The 22,964-nt window shown below is 61.7% G+C and overlaps 2 protein-coding genes across 2 annotated transcripts in view; both read left to right on the top strand.

The window, feature by feature from the left end:
* The window catches only part of FBRSL1 (fibrosin-like 1), a gene marked incomplete at both ends in the record, with an annotated part of 97,681 nt that overhangs the window by 50,182 nt on the left and 24,535 nt on the right, over positions 1 to 22,964 (top strand). Inside the window, one exon of the mRNA XM_011961359.1 lies at positions 11,787 to 11,816. Within this exon, the coding sequence (XP_011816749.1) occupies positions 11,787 to 11,816 (30 nt within the window). The remainder of the gene's footprint in view (positions 1 to 11,786; positions 11,817 to 22,964) is intronic.
* Positions 15,994 to 17,002, top strand: LOC105525412. Its single transcript, XM_011961024.1, is given in 6 exon segments — positions 15,994 to 16,427; positions 16,430 to 16,520; positions 16,522 to 16,589; positions 16,621 to 16,707; positions 16,710 to 16,792; positions 16,795 to 17,002. Coding segments are annotated over 6 exon segments (657 nt in total). The 5' UTR covers positions 15,994 to 16,207; the 3' UTR covers positions 16,903 to 17,002.

The raw sequence follows: 22,964 nt of genomic DNA, 5'->3' as shown, positions 1-22,964 counted from the left end.
ACCTGTCGCACCCTTTGCCAGGGCAGGGCCCGGATGGGGCCAATGGATTTGGTCCCCTCCCTGTCCACCCTTTTCACCTTGCCGCCTCCCTGTGCCCATGCAGGGCTCTCCCCGCGGCCGGCACGTGCTCTTTTATCTTCCGTCTCATGGGTCAGAATCGAGCGGGGCTCAGCCCGGCGGGCTCCTCTGTGCTGCACGGCGCTCACTGGGGGCTCCCGGGGATGGTGGCTGGTGGCTGGGCTGGGTGGAGGGTTCAGGGCGGCTTTGCTTATGTGCCCGGCTTCTGGGCCTTGGTGGCTCAAGGCCCAGGCAGCTGTGGCCACCCCTCCCAGAGCCTCAGCCAGGCTGGCGGGCACCATTCCAGCACATTCTGCAGGTCAGAGCCCCGCAGCCCAGGCCAGGTTCCAGGGGAGGGGCTGGACCCTGGCCTGGGGGGGCCTCATAAGTGCCACCCTTCACCTCACCCACAGCTCCCTGCAGCACTCCCAGGAACGGGGACCACAGCCGTCCACCAGGCAGGACAGCCCTACGGGGCAGGGAGGTGCCCGACCAAGGAGGGTGGCACAGACAGTGAAGGTGGCGGTGCACAGCCCTGCTGGAGAGGGCCAGGCTGGAGTCCAGGGTGTCCGTCAAGCTGAAATCCAATTATGGGAACAGGCTGGGCTGCTGTGACACGGGGGTTAGGAATTAATGTTAACACTGTTTCTGGTTAAGACTTTTTGTGTTGATAAATAATTCATGAGGCAGTTAGCACTCTGAGCCTGACAACACGAGAATATATTAATACGATCGGCTCCAAGAAAGGTCAGCCACGTGCTCGGGGCCGGGGGGCCATCTTTTATTCATTCCCTGACACAGGCTTATTAATTATTCCGGTCCAGCCAGGGCTGTGCTGGGAGGGACGCTAATGAGAAAAAGGAGAGTGGATTTGAGATCCACACTCCATCCACTGTGGGGACGTAGAGGGAGAGACGGAAGGAAACCCCACTGAGGCCTCTGAGGCAGGATGGGGGCTGCAGCCTGGCCCCCTGACAGTGCTGGTTGGGTGTGAAGAGGTGAGCAGAGCTGATCCACAGGTATGTGGGGCAGTGGCTGCCAGATCCCAGCTCTCCCAGCCAGATGAGGAACAGGAGCAAATGCAGCCAGTATCAGAGAGCAGGAGGTGCATGGGAAAGTGAAGCTGAGGCTGTGGGTGCCCCAGGCACGCTAGGCCCAGGGGGTGCAGGAACCCCCAGAGAAGCAGCTGGGCAGAGACCCAGAGGGGAGGCTTGTGGGGCCAGGGGTTAGGAGTCCTGCTTGTGTGCACGTGTGCCCATGACAGTGTGAGTGCACGTGTGTCCATGATGGTGTGAGTGCACGTGTGTACATGACTGTGGGTGAGTGCATGTGTACATGGCGGTGTACATGTGTGTACATGTGTGTGATATGTGTACATGGTGTGAGAGTGCACATGTACATGACTGTGCCATGTGTACATGATGGTGTGAGTGCACGTGTGCATGGTGTGTGTGTGAGTGCATGTGTACATGGTGTGTGCCATGTGTACATGATGGTGTGTGTGAGTGCAGGTGTACATGACAGTGTGTGCCATGTGTACATGATTGTGTGAGTGCACATGTACATGACAGTGTGAGTGCATGTGTACATGAAGGTGTGTGTGCCATGTGTACGTGACAGTGTGAGTGCCATGTGTATGTGAAAGTGTATTATGTGGCTCTGTGTACATATAAGTGCATATGCATGCATAACTGCATGTCAGTGCACATGTGTCCATAAAAATGTATGTGGCTGTGCACATGTGTGTTTGTAACGGTGTCTTTGCACACGTGTATATATGATCGTGTTGTGCATGTGCCTGTGTGGTAATGATCATGGTGAGGCCAGGGGCTCTGGTGGCGTGCCAGGGTCTTCAGGCTGGTGTGGGGCGGGGTGGAGTGGAAGCGGCTGGTGGCCAGCTCTTGTCGCCAGGAACCCCCTTGCTATGTGGAGACAGCTGGAAGGCTAGAGCACAGGGGTTCCAGGTGGCCATGCTCGACAGGACATGAGGGCTGAGGGTTAGGGATGTGCTGCATGGCCACCCTGTCGCGTGGTGGGTGCCCTCTGCTGTGGGTGTGAAGCCCACAGAGCGTGTGGCCAGGGACACGTACTTAATGGGAAGAGTGGCACTCGGGTGGAGAATGGAAAGCTGTTCTGGGTGAGACGGTTCCTGTCCAGTGTGTGAGTCGGGCCAAGCCCGGAGGTGGCTGTGGTGGGCCCTCCCCGGCCCGCATCCCGGGGCATCACAGTGCGAATGCCGGTCCAGCATGTCCGGTGTGTGAGTCGGGCTGAGCCTGGAGGTGGCTGAGGTGGATGCTTTCCCCATCCGCGTCCCAGGGTGTCACAGAGCAAATGCCAGTCCAGATTTTCCATTTGTGGCAGTCGCGACTTGAGAAAATTAAAGGTGATTTTGTGCATTTTAGAGCATTTAGGTCCAAGGCTCAGGTGGTGCTAAGCAGGTTTCTAGTACTGCAAATGTCTGGCAAATGTTTTGGAATTGCACTGGGGCTAGGCAGTGCTCCCTCGGGGACTGGCCCCAGCACCTAGTGCCCCAATCTTTGTGACAGTTGGGAGCCCCCACGAGGACAGTTTTGTCCCCTCCAAGCACAGCGTGGGGCTGCGGGCAGTGCGGACTTTGGAGCCCAGGCCGCTCACGTGTGTGCCTGCCATGTCTCCAGCTGAGTGGACACTGTCGACCCTCGGGAACAGGATCCGTGTTCTCAACAGACAAGACCATGGATCAGCAAGCAGCCAATCGGAGATCCCCCCTGGGTGGGATCAGGGCCCTGAGCAGGGGCTGGCCGCACTCGTGTGGAGGGGCAGGGCTGCCACTGCACGGAGAGCTCAGGGGAGGGGCCACAGAGCCCTGAGTGCCAGGAGGAGCCAGACTGGCTGGGACTCGGGGAAGAGCGTTGGGGGAACGGGCTCACCCAGATCCCTGGTCAGAGTGAGCTTGGCTGTGGCTGGGCTGAGTCCCTCGGGGCAGGCCTGAGAGGGAGTTAGTTCGATTCATAGGAGGTCCTGAAATGGAAGGGGCCTGGAAGGGTGCATTCTCCAGCTGTCTCTCCTCCTAACCAGGGCTCCAGCCCCACATTCTTGCTGACGCGTGGCTCACCAGGCCCCTCAGGTGGTCTCCCTTGGCAGCTCTCAGAGAGAGTTCAGAAATGCCTCCAGAGATCCTGAGGCCAGAGGCAGGGGTGCCAGCCCCACAGCCCCACCGCTCCCCTTTCCCATCCCCAGCTATCTCTTCACGGGCCCGGACTGGAGGTGGAGGGCTGCCCGAGTCCTGCAGGGCCTGAGGCAAGCGCGGTGCGTGCTGGGTGCACTAAGTGGGGGCCTCCAGTGGGCGCCGCAGAGCCCAGAGCTTTCCCTGGTAGTGTTGGCCACGGGGCCGCCGCATGGCACAGCCTTTCCTGAGGGCTTCAGCCCCAACCGGAAGGCACCGTCACAGGCGGGCGCACAGCCCATGGGGCCTCGGCGCTGTGGGGAGGGTGCCCAGGCAAGTCCAGCTCTGGCGTGTGTGCTCCAGGGCCTCACCTGCAGCTCCTGGAGGCTGTGGCTGTTGGCTACAGTGACTTGATTGCTTGTTAATTGCCCATTAATTGGGTAATTAGTGCTTTGAAGCCTAAACACTCATAAAAGCTGAATTTACTGAGTAAGCAAGCATGGCATTTTTCGGGACCCGCCGCCCGATTATTTTGTGTAACCAGGTGCAAGGGTACCTCCACCTCCCAGGACAGTGAGAGGAACTCTGGTGGGCCTCAGTGCGGCAGGGCCCTGTGCAGAGGGTGAGCGTGGCCTCTGGGGCTTCTGCCGCAGATTCAGAGCCTGGATTCAGGACTCAGAACCCACCCAGCACCACCCCCAGGCTGCACCCTGGTGGCTCCCAGGCACTCGGTCCTCAGTGTCCCCACCGGGCAGCAGGTGGGTCCGTGGCAACTTGCAAGTGAGCCCAGTATGAGCCACATCCCCACACATTGCCCAGCCCCCACCCCTTGGACCCCACGGCAGCTCCTTCCAGGCACCTGCTCTTCCAGTCTCCAGAGAAGAAAGGCCTGGGGGACGGGCGGGAGGCGTCTGTGCCAGGATCAAGGTCAGGGAGGGAAGAGCTGGCTGTCAGATGGGCCAGGAAGCCCCAGCCCTGTGCTCCAGCCCACCCAGTCCTGCCCTCCAGCCTCATGCCCACCCAGTCCAGTCTCCCAGCCCCATTCCCCCACCCACCCAGTTATGCCTTCCAGCCCCACCCACCTAGTCCTGCCCCCCAGCCCTCTCAGTTGACCCCAGGTCCCTCCCGCCAGGTGCTGCCTTCCCTTGGCCTTGGGCCCCATTCCCTGTGGGTCACCCTGAGAGTGTGCCTAGCTGGTCCTGGCCACCTACCCACTCTGGTCCCTGGCACACCTTCGTCTGGCCTGGTGCAGCAGCAGAGCCCAGCCCCACACTGTCTCCTGCACCCAACCCTGCCAGTATGGAGGCCAGACATCCCCTCTCAGTGGGCTCCACACGCTCCGTGACCCGCGTACCACACACTGTCCCTGCCAGCCATCCTGTGGGCTTCCAAGCCACCTGCGGTGTATGTGGTGCCTGCTGTGGGCTCACCACGTCAGCACCTGGAACCAGGCTCCAGGGCAAGCCCGCTGTTCGCTGTACCTGCCTCACCTGGGGGGGCCACTCCCCGATGTCAGGAGGGCTCCCAGCCTCACACCTACGGCCCCACAAGCCCAGATCCCCAGCTCTGAGTCCTGGGCTCAGCTCCAGGCCCTTGCTGAGTGACCACGCAGCTGAAGAAAGTGCTTTTCCTCTGAACCTCTACTTCCTCACCTATGAAATAGGCTGATACTGCTGTGACCCTGGGGGCACAGCCCCACACCACACCCCTACCCCGAGGCACGTCAGGAGCAAATCCACTCAATGGGCCCCGCCCATCCCATTCTATGCCAGAACTGTGGGAGGCCAAAGGCACCTCACCCTCAAGTGCCAGAGTTGGGCCCTGCGGCTCCAGGCTCCAGTACCCACACCCGTAACCCCTGCCTACGAGGGGCCAGCAGCCCCCCGGTGGTCACGCACCCCCTCCCTGGGGATAGCTGCCCGGTACCCACACCCGTAACCCCCTGCCTACGAGGGGCCAGCAGCCCCCCAGTGGTCACGCACCCCCTCCCCGGGGATAGCTGCCCGGCTGTGTGGGGTGAGTGCACATGTGGCCCCCACCTGGCCGCGCTCTCCCCCCCGCCCCGCCCAGGCAGCCCAGTTCTGCCCGTGGAGGGGAAGGGAAGGGGAGCCCGGACTGAGCCCACATGGTGGAGGGGTGCGGATTCACAGGACTGAGGCAGCCGAAAGGGGCTGAATGACCTTTCCAATCATGAGACATTTCACACAGTGTGAAGCTCAACTCGAAACCTTCCCAGCTGCTCCCAGCCCTGGGGGCCACCGGCACCACAGCAGCCCCTGCCCCTTATTTCAGCCAAATCACTTGATTGGAATACATTCCATATCCCGCCCCAGTATGCAGCCCAAATGAAGGCGGGCCCCTTGGCACTGCCATCTGGGAAGATGGGGTCCCACAGGGCAGGGCATGGGGCCCACAGCCACTCATGCTCCTGCCCCATCCCTTCCAGAGCTGCTCCCCCGACCGCTCCGAGCCATCCAGGGAGCTGGAGTTTCCAGGCTGCAGGTTCAGACAGAATAGGTCAAGCAGCCGAGCCGCCGTCTGCCCCACAAGGGCCTAGCACAGGTGGCACAGGTGGTCGTTTTCCCCACTCAGTGGCACGCGGCTCCATGGCAGGTCCTGAGGCGCCCACGTGCCACATACAGACATTGGGACACGTGGCAGGACACTGAGGGCAGAAGCCACCAAGGGCAGGATGACCAGATGGTACGGGGGAGGTCGGGAACTGGCACACACAGGATGCACCATGGCACACGTGCACATGGCAGATGCTCCTCATGTCCCCGGGTACCTGGGTGTGCACACACGGCTTAACAGGGCCCCATGGAGGACACGTGTGCACACACGGGCCGCACGCGCTCAGCCAGGTGGGGGTTCTGCACCGGCGTTCCCAGCAGCTTGGCCTCTCACTCGACGCTCAGGCCAGGCCTTTCCACTCCGTCCCGCCCACGCCTTGCCACCGTTCGAGGCACCTCGGGTCGGTGCAGGCGCCCATGTTGTGGGGGCATTTTTTTCTGCTGGTGAGGAGGGGTCAGGGCCCCCTGCCCCAGGTAGTTGTGTTCAGGAACCTTCATGCAGTGCCTCGGGGCAGAAACCCGGCCCTCACTGGCCCTGCCGGAGCAGCCCTGGCCCTGCCTCAGCTTCTCTCCCACCCACCCGGCCCAGGCAGCTCACCTGGATGGGAAGCTGGGGAGGTGGAAGCAGAGGCTGGCAGTGTTTCCAGTACCTTCCTCCAGTGCACGGCCCAGACCCTCCCCAGGACAGCCCCTCGGCCCCTCTGTCTCCTGTCTCCTCCCCATCCTGCCTGGTCGGGGCCCAGACACCGAAGGACCCCTGGGAGTGGCGACCTCAACGCAGGGTCCCTGCTCATGAATTTTTCATGCCTTTGTTTGAGCAGTGGGATCAGACGGCCCCTGAGTGCAGCAAAGCCGTAATTAACACTTGTGCTGAGAAGGGAAGGCTTCCTTTGCTGCTTAATAGCCGTGCTGATTGGTGTCTCCCCGTGTGCAGGGCTGACAGGCAGCCCCGACACCAGCCCGTAGCCGCCCAGGGTCTGGAAGGCGTGCAGGGAGGCCTGGGTGATGGGGGACAAGCTCTCTCCAGGCTCTTCGGGTAGCAATGGTGCACTGCCAACTGGCAGGGCCCGTGCCCGGCTATGGGGTGGGCTCAGATGCCTCTGAGGGATGGGGGAAGGGGGAGAGGTTGGTGGCAGTGGTGGTGACGGTGACAGTGAAGATGACACTGATGGCAGCTCCCATTTATGAAGCCTGGATGCCAGCGGCTGCTGTCCTGAGCCTGCCACGCATGTTGCCTCCTCCAACTCAGAAGCCCCATGAAGGTGCCACTGTTTCTGCAGATGAGGAAACCGAGGCTTGGAGAAGTGAAGAGGCCTTTGCCACGGTGTCCAGTGTCCATGAAGCAATGGGGCCAGGACTGGCCCAGACCGGGTTCCGCGAAGCAGTGGGGCCAGGACCGGCCCAGACCGGGTTCCGCGAAGCAATGGGGCCAGGACCGGCCCAGACCGGGTTCCACGAAGCAGTGGGGCCAGGACCCACCCAGACCGGGCTCCAGGGTGCACGTTAACTCTGGGCTGTGCCCAGCATTTGACACCCAGGGCTGGGGCCCAGAAGCTGGTGGGGGGGTGTCAGGAGCCCACAGGGAGCTGGCATGCGGGGATACAGTTTCCTGTTTTCAGCAGGAAGCAGCCATTGGTGCTCATGAGAAGTCTCCAGGTGTTCAAATGTTGGCAGCCAATTTTTAAAACACAAATCAGGCCAAACCAAACCAGTTCGTGGCTTTAAAAGCCACGTCTCACGGCCGTTGTCCACCCACGGGTGAGGGTCTGGGAAGGCCGCTAATTAAAAGCCATGTCTCGAGGCTGTTGTCCACCCACAGGTGAGGGTCTGGGAAGGCCGCTAATGGAGCCTGGAGGTGCTAGGCATCCCCACCTCACAGCCACATCTGTGAATATGGTGACACGCAGTAGCCCCTGGGGTGGTCGGGGAACCCACTGTCATGGAGGAAGAAACAGGTGCCTGAGCTTCCGAGTCCCACTGCAGCTCTCACACCCAGCTCGGGATGGAGGTGGGGCACATAGAGCTGCCCAGGGCCTGGGGGAGCTGAGCTGTGGGCTTAGGGTGGGGAGCCCTGGCTCACGCCTGGCCTCTGACCCTCGCTGCTGAGTGGTCTGGAACCCCTGGCAGGTGCCTCCCTCTGGCCACCCCACACCTTAGGCGTGAGGGCCAGAGCCCTGGGCAGGAGGAAGGAAGGGAGCCCAGTGTTTCGGGGGCAGAGGCTGTCCCCATGGCCACTCACCAGAATCACCTGACTGCTACTTCCCATCCCAGGCACCTGGGTTTATATAGTCTAGGGGCCCCGAGCCTTGGCGCGGTTTAAAACCGGACTGACTGAGGGCATGGATGGAGAGAACAAGCACTGACAAGTGGTCTCGAGGGCCATTATTGGATGGTGAGGCCAGACAGACTCAGAGGGGCCTTGTAGGCTGGCAGACCATGGTACAGGGAGCTGCTGCCTGCTGGCTGCCGTTGGAGCTCAGGACGAGTAGAGAAGGAAAGACTTGATGTCAGGGTCTCCTTGTGGCTGCAGGAGGGCTCACCTTGCTAGCCTTGGCCGTCAGGATCATAGACAAGCATGAGCACTGCCAGGCCTGAGACACTCTAAAACTCCCAGACTAAGACTTCACCTACTCCAGGGTAGATGGCATCTTCTCAGTCTTGGCTTTGTGGGCAGATGATGATGGTGATGATGGTGACGATGGTGGTGAGGACGTCAGTGATGATGGTGACGATGGTGAGGATAGTGACGATGGTGAGGATAGTGACGATGGTGATGGTGACAGTGAGGATGGTGACAATGATGGTGACGATGGTGACAGTGATGGTAATGAGGATGAAGGTGATGTGATGGTGACTGGTGAAGATGGTAGTGCGGATGATGTGAGGGTAATGGTGGTGATCATGGTGATGGTGGTGAAGATAATTGTGATGGTAGTGCTGTTGAGGATGGTGACACGATGACCACAGTGATAATGGTGGTGGTAGTGAGGATGGTGGTGGTGGTGTGAAGATGGTGATGACAGTGGTGATGGTGATAGTTGTGACAATGGTGATGGTGGCAATGGTGATGGTGAGGATGGTGGTGTTGGTGATGGTGAGGATGGTGGTGTTGGTGATGGTGAGGATGGTGGTGATGAGGGTAATGGTGATGGCAATGAGGATGATGATGGTGGTGATGATACCGTCATATGTGTGTAATGTACCGACTATATATCAAGCACTGCCTTAGTGCTTTGCACATACTCACTTATTTCAGCCACACAATAACCCTATGAGCTGTAAGGGAGAACCCTGTAAGTTGTTCCTATTTACAGAAGCGTAAACTGAGACAGAGAGCTCAAGGCCTCGCCCAGTGTGGGGCAGTGAAGCACGGAGCTGGCGTCGTCTTTGGAGCCTGAGTCTTGGCCTCCTGACCATGCCCGGCATGTCCCTTCGGGGCCTGAGGTCTGTCCTCTGCTCCCAGGCATTCCTGCCTATCCCAAACCCACACAGGGTGATGTTCCCTGGGCCACTGAGCCCAGCCCCAGCCCCGTGAGAGGTTGCCTCACTCGGGCAGCTCCCAAGAGGCAGATGTGTCTCTCCTTTTCCTCCTTGCCCTGATTAATTGCCTCATTCCATGCCGACTCCACTGCAGTTAAACATTAATTCAGTAGGACTTAATAACATGAATTAATTCAGCCCCGCCTGCGCTGTCTGACAGTGCCGTGCTGTTTGGTTAATTAGAGGATTCATGTGCTTGCTGGAAAGCACCCCTCACTGCCTCCTTGCTGTTGGATACATTAAACCCTCGCCTGTGCGGTCGGCCTGGCTGGGTCCAGTCACAGACCTGAAACCCATGGGGACATCTGTAACTAGGTCTGGGCTTGTGGGAGCTGCTGGCTCCAGCCCATGGGTCTCAGGGCCAACCCAGGCTCAAGCAGGGATCTGGGTGCAGGGACAAGAGCAGAGGCCGGACTGGGCAGGTGGCCCCTAGGCCACGGGTGCACCCGTGTGGCCCCAAGTGTCAAGCTGCTCTCAAGGCCTGATTGGCCGGAACCCGACAGTCTGGTGGGATTGCCGTTTCCAAGTCGAAGGCTCTGCAGCGCAAATTAAGCAGGGAGAGGCCTTCCTGGGGGTCCCCAGAAGTCCCACTGTGAGGTCAGAGGGCACCTGATGCCCCCATAGGCCTCCGGATGGTGGAGGGGCTGCCTCCAGGGCGCACTGCCTCTCTGCCCTCCCCAGGCTCCCCGTGTGCAGAGGGCACCCTCGGCACAGTCTCGGCTCCTGCTTTGCCCTCTTCTGGCCCTCTCAGCCCTGGCGTGTTCTGGCATGTTCCGGCATGTTCCTCCTCTCCCCTGCGCTCCCTGCAGGAGCTTGTGTGCCTGGTCTGGGCCCGCCCCTGCCCCAAGTCCTGGTCTTTGCTTCCTTTGCTCCTGGCTGAGCCTGGGCAGTTCCATTTCTTACTTTCCTCTGCAGACACCAAGGCCCGCTCATATCACAGCAGGAGAGATGGAGGCCTCCAGGGGCCCAGGGCCACCAGCAAAGCTGGTCCGCATGTCGGGGTCCTGTGCCCAGCCCTTGGCAAGCTCCGCACCTGCGGCCTCCGGGGCGGGGCGGGCCTGGTTCTGACTTGGAGCCCTCAGTACTTGTGTGGTGGGTCCAGCTGGGCAGGCGCCGGTGGGACTGAGGCCCTTCTCCTCTGCCTCTCATCCTAAAGGCCACAGACCAAGGGGGACCCTAGGAGAGGGCTTAGCCATGGCTGAAAGGCCACACCAGGAGGGACCCTAGGAGAGGGCTTGGCCACAGCTGTGTAGCCAGAAGCGGCTCACACCTTCCTCCTCTGTGTGGGAAGGAACACGCACCGCGGGGGTCTTGCCCCAGCCCACCAGGGCAGCGCACAGCCAGGACAGACAGCCTGTCAGCCTCAGGAGACCCCCCCCACAGGCCCACCCCAGCTGCCCAGCTTCCCCAGGGGTCCCAGCCGGGGTCCCACCAGTAGGAGTCACCTGGAGTGTGACTTGTCATGCGCTGGGAGCAGCCCTTTCTGGCTGCAGAGTGTCTGTAAAGCGCGTTTCACACCGTGCCATGAACTCCGTCACCAAAAACTCTGCAGCTGTGGCTGGACATGGAGGGCGGCCGTGCGTTCGATTGCCTGCATTAATCCAGGGGGCTCCACACAGGAGGGCACCGCCCACACGTCCGGCTGGCACTCGCCACACTCCATGCACTGGGGGTTTATTTTCCAGCATGTCGTTCATTCGACGTGAATACCTCATAATTGCAGTTGCCAGGAAGGGATTTTTCCTCTTGATTCTTGTAGGGGACACTGAAGTCAGTGTGTTCTTGGTAAAGCTCTGCTCACTGAAAATGGAAAGCGGATTTTTTTTCAGGGTTATCACACCCCCACCCTAACCAGTCAAACTGACAGATGGTGCTGGCATCCAGTGTCTAACCCTGAGTGGCCGTGGCCCTCTGTGTGCTGCCAGCCCCTCCTCAGCCCCCGGCTGTCCTGACCCCAGAGGCTCCCAGGCTCTGCCCACCATGAGGAGCTGGGGTGCCTGGATCTCCCAGCCCATGTGGTGCCATCGATCCCCTCGGGGGGTCACTGGGGACAGTGGGGCTGTCCTGGGCCAGAGGCTGCCCTCCTTCCTGGTGTGAGGAAGGCTCTGGCTGGCCTGGGATGGGGGTCTTCATGGCCGCCCTGCTTTGAGGGTCTGACCAGTGAGGGCTCCTCTCAGGCTGCCGGGCCGGTCTTGTCTCCACCGCTGGTGAGTTGGCCTGGCTGTGCCCCATTGTCCATCCCACCTGGGGGGCTGTGATCCAGGTCTTTCTGGTGCAGCGCCGGGCCCTGGCCCAGGTTCCTCCTAACCACCCCGACCACCTGGGCCTGCTGGCACCTCCCTCTCCTGGCAGCAGCCAGGGCCGCGGCACCCCCCACCCCCATGCCCCTGCAGCCTGGCTGCTACTATGCCCCGAGCGGGTGACACCAGTTGGTGTGGCTCTGACTCACTTCTGTCTCTCTGTTCCTGCAGTGCGACAGCGAGAGCGGCCCGGACGACAAGGTAAGCCCAGCGTCTTCCTCCTGGGCTCGGCTGATGGCCCTGCCCTCCCATGCTGACTCTGGCCCTGCGAGGTGGGCCCTGGAGACCAGGCAGAAGGTCGGGCACTGGGGGGATCCCCCTGCCCGGTGGGTGCAGGGGGCTTGTGGCCTCCCAGGTGTGGCGGTGCTGGGGGGTGCTGGCCTCTCCTGGCTGTGGAAGAGCCTGTCCAGGGCTGGGGCCAGTACCATGGCTGGCGGGACACAGGCCCAGGTGGGCATCAGTGCTGCCCCAGCCAGGAGGATGCCCTGGGCAGGGCTGCCGTGGGGTTGGGCACACCAGCTCCAGCTCCTGGGCAGCAGAGGGCAGCTGGGCCCGTGTCCCGGGACTGGCCCCATCAGTCCTGAGGGAGCAGGGGCAGAGCCCAGCCCCCACCCCAAACCCAGTAGCCCCCAGAACCGGGAGGTAGATGCCCAGCCTGTGACCACATCACAGTCCCCCTCGGTGTGCAGGAGCAACACAGTCCCCACCAGTGCAGGATTCCTGCAGCCTGAGCCAGGAGTGAAGAAGCCCCTGGAGCAGCCCCTGAGCCGCGTCCCCTCAGAGCCTCGAAGCAGCCTCCATGGGGCTCTCCTTGTGCCTCAGGGCCGCTCCCGGGCCCAGGCCTGCCCCACTTATCCCAAAGCCTCTCGGGGAGGAACCGTCACCTCCCGTGGCCGAGGAGCACCAGGCCCAGGAGGGTGAGGAGGCTAGGCAGGCGGCGTGAGGTCCTGGCTCATCACCACTGCACCTCAGTGTCCCCCTGTGACTGCCAAGGGCCACTCGGGGACACCTGGATGGGGGTGAGGGCCCTGCCAGATGTGCCAGGGAAGTCGACACCCTGGCCTCAGAGACAGCCCTGCAGAGGCCTAAGGCGGACTGCGTGTGTGCGACGATTCTCACTTGGGCCAGGGAGACACTGCCCTGGGTTTCCAGGCAGGCTTTTATGAATGGAACAGTTCCACGAGGGGTCTGCACAGGGGTTAGGGGACGCCCACAGTGGCCTGTGTCCCGGCAGAAGCTGTCTGGGCTATGGGGTCTCACAGCTGAGGACCCGGTGGGGTTCCAGATATTGGAGCCAGAGCGGCGGTGGCTGGGAGAGGAGGACTGGGTGGTTCAGTTGGTGATGCCCCAAGAAGTCAAGGTAAGTCGCCACTGAAGCCAGAGGCCGGGCTGTGCTGGCTCCTTCGGTCACTGCGGCCTGGGCTCTGGGGCAGGCGCCACGTGGGCCGCAGTGTCGGGTTCCGCCGTGTCTGGGGCTCCAGCTTCCTGGGCTGCTTCCAGCCACGGTGTTCCTGCGCCACGCACCTCTCCTCGCCCATCCACAGATGGACAGTGTTGGGGACATGTCCTCGTGGTCACGAAGCCCACGTGAGTGGCTTCACCCGGGACCCTGCGTGGCTCCGCGTGGCCCTCAGCCCCTGCCCACAGCTCCTGCGCTCAAACCCGGACAGGCCTCACATTTCACAGGAGTGACGTTCGTCCTGATCTCAGGAATGAAAGGAGGTCACGGGCACCAGGAAAGAGCCTCTCAGCCCCTCCCCAGCTCCTTTCATTTAAAAGCAGTGTTTGGGGAAGACACTGCACAACCCAGGGCTGCTCTGAGAAAGGCAGGAAGAGGGGATTTCTGGAGCCTGGGGCCTGCTGGGGGCTCCCTCTCCCCTCCTCGCCTGCCTTACAGAGGTGAGGCAAAGCCACCTGCGGCCCCGGAGGCCAGGTCCACGTGGAGTAGACGATGCTGGGGGGAAGGCTGATGGCCACCCCCATAACCGCACACCCCCAGTGTCCAGCAACCAAGGGTAACGCCAGCCTCTGGGACCTGACCGGTGTCTGTGCAGGCTGTGCCTGCAGTGATGCGGCCCCTGCCCGGGCCTGGGCTGGAGGCCAAGGGGTCCATGGGAGAGCACGGGCTGAAAGAGGGTTCTGGAATGGGGTCAGGTGGAGTTTGCGTGTGTCTCTGAGCTGCCTGAGCCGCCACAAGGGCGATGACCAGCTCTGGGCGGTGTCCGGGAGGCTGAGTCCAGGCCAGGGCTCTGCACACGGAGGGTCCCGGCAGTCAGGGGAGGCCGGCATCCCTGCACACGGAGGATCCTGGCAGGCAAGGTTGGCATTCCGCGCTGTTGGGGCTGTGTTGGGGCTTCCTGGGGCTGTGGTGGCCACGGGTCCTGAGGAGGACGGCAGGGGAGGGAGAGCGGCTGCCAGCCTTTCTCCAGGGCAGCACTTCAGGTCACACCCACTCTGGGGAGAGCAGCGAGGCCTGGCGGGGCAGGAGTGGAGAAGGCAGCTCCGCCAAACACTGAGTCCCGGCGATGGTGGCTCCTTCTGGCTGCTGCAAGGTCTGAGCGCCAGCGGACGTGGGGCAGGGTGCTGGCAGAGTGGGTGGGACCCGCCTGCGGCCCCGTTTGCTTCTGTTGGGGAGCAGCTCCCAGAGGCCGGGCAGAGCAGCAGAGTGGGCCAGGAAAACCTCAGGGGCCTCTCCTGTTGGCCCGTCAGCCTGTCCATCTCTCGTGACCTTGGGGCGAGCTCTGAGGGGGGTCCCAGGCTGACTCGACAGAAGCCGAGGTGGGGACAACCCTGGTGCGTTCTGGGAGCCGGTAGCGCGTCTCCTGCAGCAGAGCGAGAGGGAGGAGCCCAGAGCACGCAGCAGGAGTTTCCGTTTCCTTCCAAGTGTGTGGGATGCTGCACCATAGGACAGCCCCGTCCGGACGTCTCCATGTCTCCGTGGCATCCAGCTCCTGATGCTCGGAAGTCAGCTTTCTGAGCTGGGGAGAGTTGGGAGGGTGGGAGGCCTTGGTCCCTCCTGGTCTTCTCTGCCCGGTGCTGGGTTCAGGTGGTGAGGAACTTTCTCCGGGCAGAGGGTGTGTGTGGAGCCCATCCAGACGCACACAGAGGCGTAAGCAGGTGTGGAAAGTCAGCCAGCGCCCCCACTGGCCGTCCCCAGCCCTCCTCCCTACCCGCCAGGAGCAGAGGCATCCAGATCTCTGTCCCTGGGCACTGCTGTGCAAGGCCGGCACCCCTGCCAGGGAGCAGGTGGCAGAGGCAGGAGGGACAGAGCCCTGTAGGCTCCAGACAGCAGAATTCCTGGCTCTGCAACGGGAACACGGGGCCGCTTTGCGTCAGCAGTGCCCAGAGCCCCCTCCGCAGCCCTGGGCTTGTGTGGAACCCGTCTGTGAACTGGATGTGGAAAGAAGGTCCCCGAGTGCCCACGTTGACAGGGACCTTCGGAGACCCTCACTCAGACCTGGGAAGCCCATCGCTCACATGGCCTGGCCGCTCCCAGTGGACAGGAGACGGAGAAGCCACAGACAGCGTCCTGGGTGGGGTCTGTGGCGGTGACCCAGCAGACATGCAGGGAACAGCCCTGCCCGCGGAAGCAGATGCCGGGGCAGGTGGCAGTGCCCCTGGAGGAAGCCTCCTGGACGCGGTGGGGAGGGCGTGGGCGCATGTCTCAGGCCAGTGTGCTTCCATGTCTTATCGCACGTCTGTGGGTTTGAGCTTGGTCTGGGGTGCCGGCTCCCACCAGGCCAGCCACCCCTTGGGGACTCCCCCTGGGCTCTCCTGCCACTCAAGGTGGAGACTCTGGGACAACCCTCCTCCACGTGGGCAGACTGACCGAGACACTCTCCACCACCTCCCTCACGCTGTGCCCACCCAGCCCCCCCCCAGAGGGCACCTGCCCTGCGAAGCCCCTCCGGGCCCTTGGCAGCTGACGGGAGACTCGGGTGCTGCCAGACGGCCCCTTCGCAAGTCTGTGGTTTGTGTCTAACCACATTTTCCTTGGAAAAGTATGGGGTGAAGAGCGATATGGGGCTCCATAGGCAGCTACCAGGTGGTGGTGGTCGCTCCTCCTGCTGCTGGTGGCCGCCACGGCCGCCTCGAGGGACAGCTGTCTGGCCTGTCTGCAGAAACCCACCAGGAAGCACCCCCAGTGCTGGGCCTTGGCTAAGAGCACCGGCCTGGAAGGGGCAGGGCTGGGGGACAGCGGCATGAGGTCAGACATAGCGTGGGGTAGACCCCGCAGGCAGCCTATCATCCACAGCCTCCGTGTTCTGTCTGCAAAATGGGGCCACAGTGGAGCCTGGGCAGAGGAGAAAGCTGTCCACCACCCCGAGGCCAGACCCCAGAGGGCTGGAGGCCAGCCAGTCCTCCATACCCAGCCCCTCCCCAGCAGACCCTTCTTCCAGTGGGGTGCTGTGCCTGACTGGGTCCTCTCTGAACCTCTGCCTTCTCGTTGCTGAAGTTCGTAGGTTCTTGTTCTTGGGAACCGCGAGTTCAGGCACTACCAGCGGGACAGACAGAGGGACGGATGGACGGCTGGACAGGCTGGAGGTCCTCTGCCATGGGGCACTCACCCCGCAGGATGGACAGAAGGGCGGATGGATGGCTGCACAGGCTGGAGGCCCCTGCCATGGGCACTCACCCCACGGGATGGACAGAGGATGGATGGACGACTGCACAGGCTGGAGGCCCCTGCCATGGGCACTCACCCCACGGGATGGACAGAGGATGGATGGACGACTGCACAGGCTGGAGGCCCGTGCCATGGGCACTCACCCCGCAGGATGGATGGACGACTGGACAGGCTGGAGGCCCCTGCCATGGGCACTCACCCCACGGGATGGACAGAAGGACGGATGGACGGCTGGACAGGCTGGAGGCCCCTGCCGTGGGCACTCACCCCGCAGGACAGAGGATGGATGGACGGCTGGACAGGCTGGAGGCCCCTGCCGTGGGCACTCACCCTGCAGGACAGACAGAGGATAGATGGACGGCTGGTCAGGTTAGACAGAAGGGCAGTGGACAGCTGGACAGGCTGGAGGCCCCTGCCATGGACACTCACCCCGCAGTTGCTCGGCCTCCACAAGGTCCTGGGAAGTTTCCAGTGTGTGGGTTACGCCTTTGTTATATCCGGCTGCCGGCAGGCCAGGCAGGCACCTTCTGAGGAAGGGTTGCTGCATGTATCTGCGGCTCACGGAGGCCTTCCTCTGTGTGTGACTCACACCCACCCACCCCAGCCCACTCCTGGGAGCACCGTTCCGGGGGCTTTGGAGGCCCATCCATCCTTCCCTAGGGACGGAAGTGCAGGGAGCGGCGTCCCTGGCACTACCGTCTCTGGTGAACTTGGGCCAGGACTCCCTTTGCTGGACATAGACCCTACCCACACCAGGTGACCATGGGGTGACCTCACAGGGTGTGCGGGGTTCTGAAGCCGCCACCCTCCTGCCTGAGCCCTGCACTTTGACCTGGGGCTGCTGAGCCCAGCAGGGCCTAGAGAGGGTTGGCTCAGTGGGGCGTTGGGGGCCTTGGGTGGTTGGGTCACCGAGCCAGGCCGTCTGTGCTCTCTGTATGGCAGGCTGCAGGGCCCGGCTTGCCTGGGTCCCACGTGGTAGAACTCGGCGTTTGTGGGGGGCCTGCTGGGGGCAGGAAGGGGTGGCGCCCCACCCTGAGCTGGTATCCATGCTTCACTGGAGCCAGGCTGAGGGCATGGGCAGAAGGTGCCTGTCTGTCCCTTTGAGGACTGAGATCATGACCACCACAGAGCAAGCACCCGGGTCCTCAGATCAAAGGCCCAACAGCCAGCGAGGCTTCTGCACCGGTCCCAGCAGAAGCGGGGCCTGGCTGAGACAGTGACATCACAGACTCGGGGCAACGCGGGCAGAAGGGGGTCTCAGCGTCCCACAGCTGCTGTGACAAGTCCCCGTAAACACAGTCACCCAGAACGGCACAAGCTGGTGGCAGCGGCGGAGCTGGAGGTCCAGGGCGGGTCTCACCAGGCTGAAGTCAAGGTACCGACCTCAGGGGAACTGGTTTCCTGCTTCTCCCAGCCTCAGAGGCCCCACTTGGCTGTACCTGGGCAGCTGCTCTGCTCCACGGGCCTGGCCTCGCTCACGGGGCTCCAAGAACAGAGCCTGGATTGTCCTGAGGGCCCCGTGGTGTCCCCGTCGGGGCAAGGGAAGATTTAGGTTGCGCTGGAAGCCTAGAAGTCCAGAGAAGGGGCTCAGAGCCATCAGTCATCACGGGGCACCTTGGGGGTCCCACAAACACCACAGCGGGCGTCAGACCCTGAAGCGTCGGGAAGGGCCTTGCCGCCTTGGGAGGGGTCAGCAATTAGCAGAGGACCCTGGGCAGTGGCAGGGAGCAGTGACAAGGGCCCCCATTCAGGCCCTCACCCCTGGCACGTGAGAGGAGGTGCTGCCCTGCCTCAGAAGCCTCGAGGGCAACCCACACCCTCAGGAGGCCCAGCTGGGGGCGTCATTGCAGGGCACCAGCAAAAACTGGGATCCGAAAACAGCGGCCCAGAGTGGATTTGGAACAGATGAGGGTGTCACAGAAAGGATGTTTCATAAGGTGGGTTTTGATTAGTATGTTTAAATAAATGTAATTTAATTGATGTTAAACATGCATCTTAATGCTTTTCTAAAATGTGCAATTGGGCCAGTTGTGGTGGCTCACGCCTGTAATCCCAGCGCTTTGGGGGGCTGAGGCGGGCAGATCACTTGAAGTCAGGAATTCGAGACCAGCCTTGCCCACATGGCAAAAACCCCGTCTCTACTAAAAATACAAAAATTAGCCGGGTGTGGAGGCGGGTGCCTGTACTCCCAGCACTTTGGGAGGCCGAGGTGGGCGGATCACCTGAGGTCAGGAGTTTAAGACCAGCCTGGCCAACAAGGCAAAACCCCGTCTCTACAAAAAATACAAAATTAGCTGGGTGTGGTGTTGTGTGCCTGTAGTCTCAGCTACTCGGGAGGCTGAGGAGGGAGGGTCACCTAACCCAAGAGGTCAAGGCTGCAGTGAGCTGAGATCGTGCCATTGCACTCCAGCCTGAGTGACAAAGTGAGACTCTGTCTCCAAAAAATTGAAAAATAAAATGTGCAGTTGGAACCGTATCTCGAAACCGGAAACCAAATTCTGGAGACAAGCTTGTGTGGCCTTTGGCCCCATCCTGCCCCCTGCTGGGGGCGACCTCCACCGCAGACCTTCTGAGTCCTGGTTTCCTTGCCTGTAAAATGGAGTGGCACCGGCCCGGGCCTCTGTGGGGATGGCCGAATTGGATGCGTTTGGGGGAAGTACGCATTTGCTGTGATTTAATATTTAACAAATGTTAAACCTGCGCTGTGCCCAGCTCTGCTCGGTTGGGAATGCAGCCGTGGTGTATCTCCGGAGGGGGTCACGGCGTTCCCCGCCGGCAGCCCAGGGCCGTGGTGTCCCGTGGCCTTCATGGTAGCCGCCCCACCCGAGCGTGCGTGGGGGCCACACCCACAAGTCCGGCATCATGGTGTCAGTTTCGTGCTCCCTCCAGAGGCCCCAGAGGAGGATCCTTCCTGCCTCTTCCCACTCCTGGTGACCCCGGCATCCCTGGCTGGTGGCCGCATTACTCCTGTCTCTGCCCCCGTCCGTCCTCACGTGGCCCCGCCTCTGTGTGTGTTTTTGTGTCTCTTCTCCTCAAAATGATGCCAGTGCTCGGATTTAGGTTCACCTGGATAACCTGGGACAGCCCCATCTGAGGATGAGTATGGGTGGGGGCTTGGGGCCTGCAGGTGGCCCCACCTTTCTCCCAGAGGGCACTCGTGCCTGTGTACCAGCCTGCAGGGCCGGTTGTGGCCTCAGGTTCGGGAAGGCACTGCCATCCAGGGCCTCGGCACAGCATCTCTGGGCTCTTCCCCCAGCCCCTGGGATCCTCTCTGCTCAGAGGCTTTCCCTGGTTTCTGCGTTTCCGCGAAGTTCCGGCGCCTTCTGCCCTTTCCCCAGGAGCTGAAATTTTCTGGGATTTGCATTTCCAGGCCGGCAGCCTCTGAACATCTCTATAGGTGATTCTGGCTTTTGCTTTTTTCCCAACATTCTGGATGGAGATGGCGAACGCACGGTTCTCCAGGCTCTCCATGAAACCACCCTCGGGCCTGGGGAGCCTGGCCCACCTCTCACCTATGCACCACAGCCCTGCTCAGAGAGCGCACACGTCTGTGGGGCCTGGGGAGCCTGGCCTACCCCTCACCTGTGCACCACAGCCCTGCTCAGAGAGCGCACACCTCTGTGGCAGGCAGAACCGCAGAGTCATTCCATGGCAAAGCCACACTGCTAGCATGGCCGTGGCCTGCAATAGCAGGTGCAGGCCTAGGCCCAACCCCCCCAGTCCGGAGCCTGCTAGGCGTGTCTGAGTGTTCATCCTGTGGGACGCCCCTCTCCAGGCCTTCCTGCTGCCCTCACCACCCACCCCTGTCCTGTGGGATGCCCCTCTCCTGTGGGATGCCCCTCTCCAGGCCTTCCTGCTGCCCTCACCACCCACCCCTGTCCTGTGGGATGCCCCTCTCCAGGCCTTGCCTGCTGCCCCCCACCCCTGTCCTCGGACCTGGCGGCATCATGGTCACTGGGCCACACAGCCCAATTCAAGGATACATGCCCCGCAGAGTGGCAGCCTTGAGGAAGCAGTCTTGTGGTCTCCCGGCCCCGGCACTCAGCTAACCATGGCCAATTGGAGGCTGGGTGCCCCCCAGGGCAGTTCCCAGGGTGATCCAGTGTCCCGGGGTGGCTGGGGCAGCATGGCTGAGAGGACCCTATGTGCCCTGCACTCCCTGGTAATGGTTGGGGTCTCCAGCACGTTCCCATGATGACCCCCCGGCCCCCCCCCCGCCGCTGCATAGCGATGACAGACGCAGTTACAGTGTTGGTTGCTGACCCGTAAGCTCTGGATAAATGTGCCTCTGAACACCACCATCAAGTCCCTAAGTGGATTATGTGTATTTGGCCTGGAAGCCTGATGTTTAATATCAGCGTGCTCTCCAGTGAATGCCTTTCTTTCTCCAGATAATCTATTCCCACTCTGCTTCCTTCTAGACTTCTAACCTCGTTACATCTTTCATATCAGAGCTACTCTCCTTTCTAAACAAAACGCAGACCTGGCCCCGGTTCTCAGGGTCTAGTTTCACTCCCAAACTGGGGCGCAGGGCTGTGGGGCAGGGCTCGAGGCTGGGTTTTCGACCCCGTTGACCCAGGTCAGGATCTCTACCTGTTCCTGGACAGTCAGTGCTGAAGGCAGCCTCGGGACTGAGGTTGGAAAGTGGGGTTGGAAGCCTCGTTTGTGGGAGGAAGATGGCTTCTCCTGTGATTGGAGTGGTGAGGTCCCAAGAGAGAAGCTGGCCACATTGAGACTGTGGCCGTAGCCCAGTTGGAGCTGGGCAATTGCTGCCCCTCAGTTCCTTCCTGATCCCCCAACTCCCCGGACCCCAGGCCCCTGTGCTCTATACCCGGAGAAGGAGCCGATGGCAGCACAACTTCTCAGGGCTGAGGATACACTGGCCCCCATCTATGCAGGGACCCCAGAGCAGGGCCCGGGGATGGCATCCCTCCCAGGGCCAGGCATGCAGGAAGGGGCTGAGCTAGACTTGTGCCTGAGTCTGTCTTCTGTACTCCCCTCCCACTGCCCGTTCCCTCTCTGTGGGCCTCGCCATCCAGACTTACGATGGACAGAAATGACCTCGACACAGGGCCCCTCCATGGCCTTTGTCCTCACGGTCCCTCCTGGCTGGCTTTGCCCAGGCCAGTACCCTGGGCCTGACCCTAACCCTGCCATCTCCCTGAGGGCTCCACGCATCTCAAATGGAACAGCCCCATCCCCATCTCAGGAGTGGCCCACCACCTTCCTAGAGGAGTGTCCCTGCTGAGCCATGAGCCCTGCAGCCAGCCTGCCTCTGCCATAGACCAGCCACGCCAGCAGCACATCTGTTTGCTCATCAGTGAGACAAGTGGTGACCTGTCCAAGTCCTGAGAGTACAGGTTTCAGGGCCCTGTGGCTTGCGGCACGCAGTACATCTGGAAGTGCACAAGTGCATGCAGTTTTCATGGCAGGAAACAGCAGGACTTTGGGGGCCACTTGTTGCTAAAGGGAATACGTATATTTGGTTAAACAGTTCAAATAGAACCTGAGGGCTGGAACTCCCTGGCTGAGGCCGACCTTGGCGATTCCTTCTATACCGTTGGAGGTGTCCTGCGCATGTTGGCGCCTTTGGGGGCAGAAAGTGCTGGTCCAGCTTGCAGAGGGCTCCGTCGAACCCGTGTGGGAGTCGCTCCCGCGGTTTGAATGGCTGCAGGTTCCCCCATGGATGGCCCTGCCTGGGCCAGGCTTCCAAGCCCAGAAATAGAAACGTGGCCCCAGCTCCCACCTCATTCCTGAAACCTGTGCCCAAGTCCTCTGTCCCTGGCCCGACCAGAGCCGGCCTCCCTGTGTGCCCCCAGCCACGCAGCAGCTTGGAGGGACCCGACCTTAAACACTTCCCAACTGCCGGGTCCAGAGTTGCGCCCTCCCTCCATTATTCATCAACGTTTGGGTTCACAGTTGGTGTCCTGGTTTCTGCCTGAGTGGGCACTGGGATGGAAGGTCCCGCCCCGGGTGTCTGGGTCAGCCAGGTGCACATAAGCAGCCTTTGCAGGAAGGCGTGGCTGGGTCTGGATCCGAATTCAAGCGCCCCACCCTAAGGGAGAGCCAGGTGCTTCCTGTCCCTCCCGGGGGGGTTCAGGGCGGTGGTCGTCGGGGGTGCGCTGTGCAGCCGTTTGCAGCTACAGCGGCTGCTTGGAGCTGTCTCCGACTTTGCACCCTCGTTTCACAGAGGGAGAAACCGAGGCCCAGGGAGGGCGGGACTTGCAGCGGGTGGTTGGGGGGAGGGCTCCTCTCCTAAGGTGCCAGCTCTCCACAGTGGCAATGAGGTCGCTCTTTTTTCCTTTTATTGAGACTGGGTATTGCTCTGTTACCCAGGCTGGAGTGCAGTGGTGCAATCTCGGCTCACTGCAGTCTCCACCTGGCGGACTCAATTGATCCTCCCACCTCAGCCTCCCGAGTAGCGGGGGCCACAGTCGCGCGCCGCCACCTCTGGCTAATTTTTTATTTTGTAGAGAGGGGGGGTCTCCTTATGTTGGTCAGGCTGGTCTCAAACTCCTGGGCTCAAGTGATCCGCCCACGTCGGCCTCCCAAAGTGCTGGGGTTACAGGCGCCCGCCACCGCGCCTGGCTGTCGCCCTTTCTGACTCAGTTTCCCCTTCTGGGAGCGGGGTGGCAGCTGTCCACAACTTTTTGTTGTGAGGACCGGAGGAGCGGCGCCCACACAGCGCTTAGTGCGGCCGGCGCTGCGCGCGCTTCCCCGGG

Source organism: Colobus angolensis, unplaced genomic scaffold (assembly GCF_000951035.1).
Source record: "Colobus angolensis palliatus isolate OR3802 unplaced genomic scaffold, Cang.pa_1.0 Scaffold115, whole genome shotgun sequence".
NCBI lineage: Eukaryota > Metazoa > Chordata > Mammalia > Primates > Cercopithecidae > Colobus > Colobus angolensis.
The sequence above is the reverse complement of the archived record's forward strand: the minus strand, read 5'-3'. Positions and strand labels throughout refer to the sequence as shown.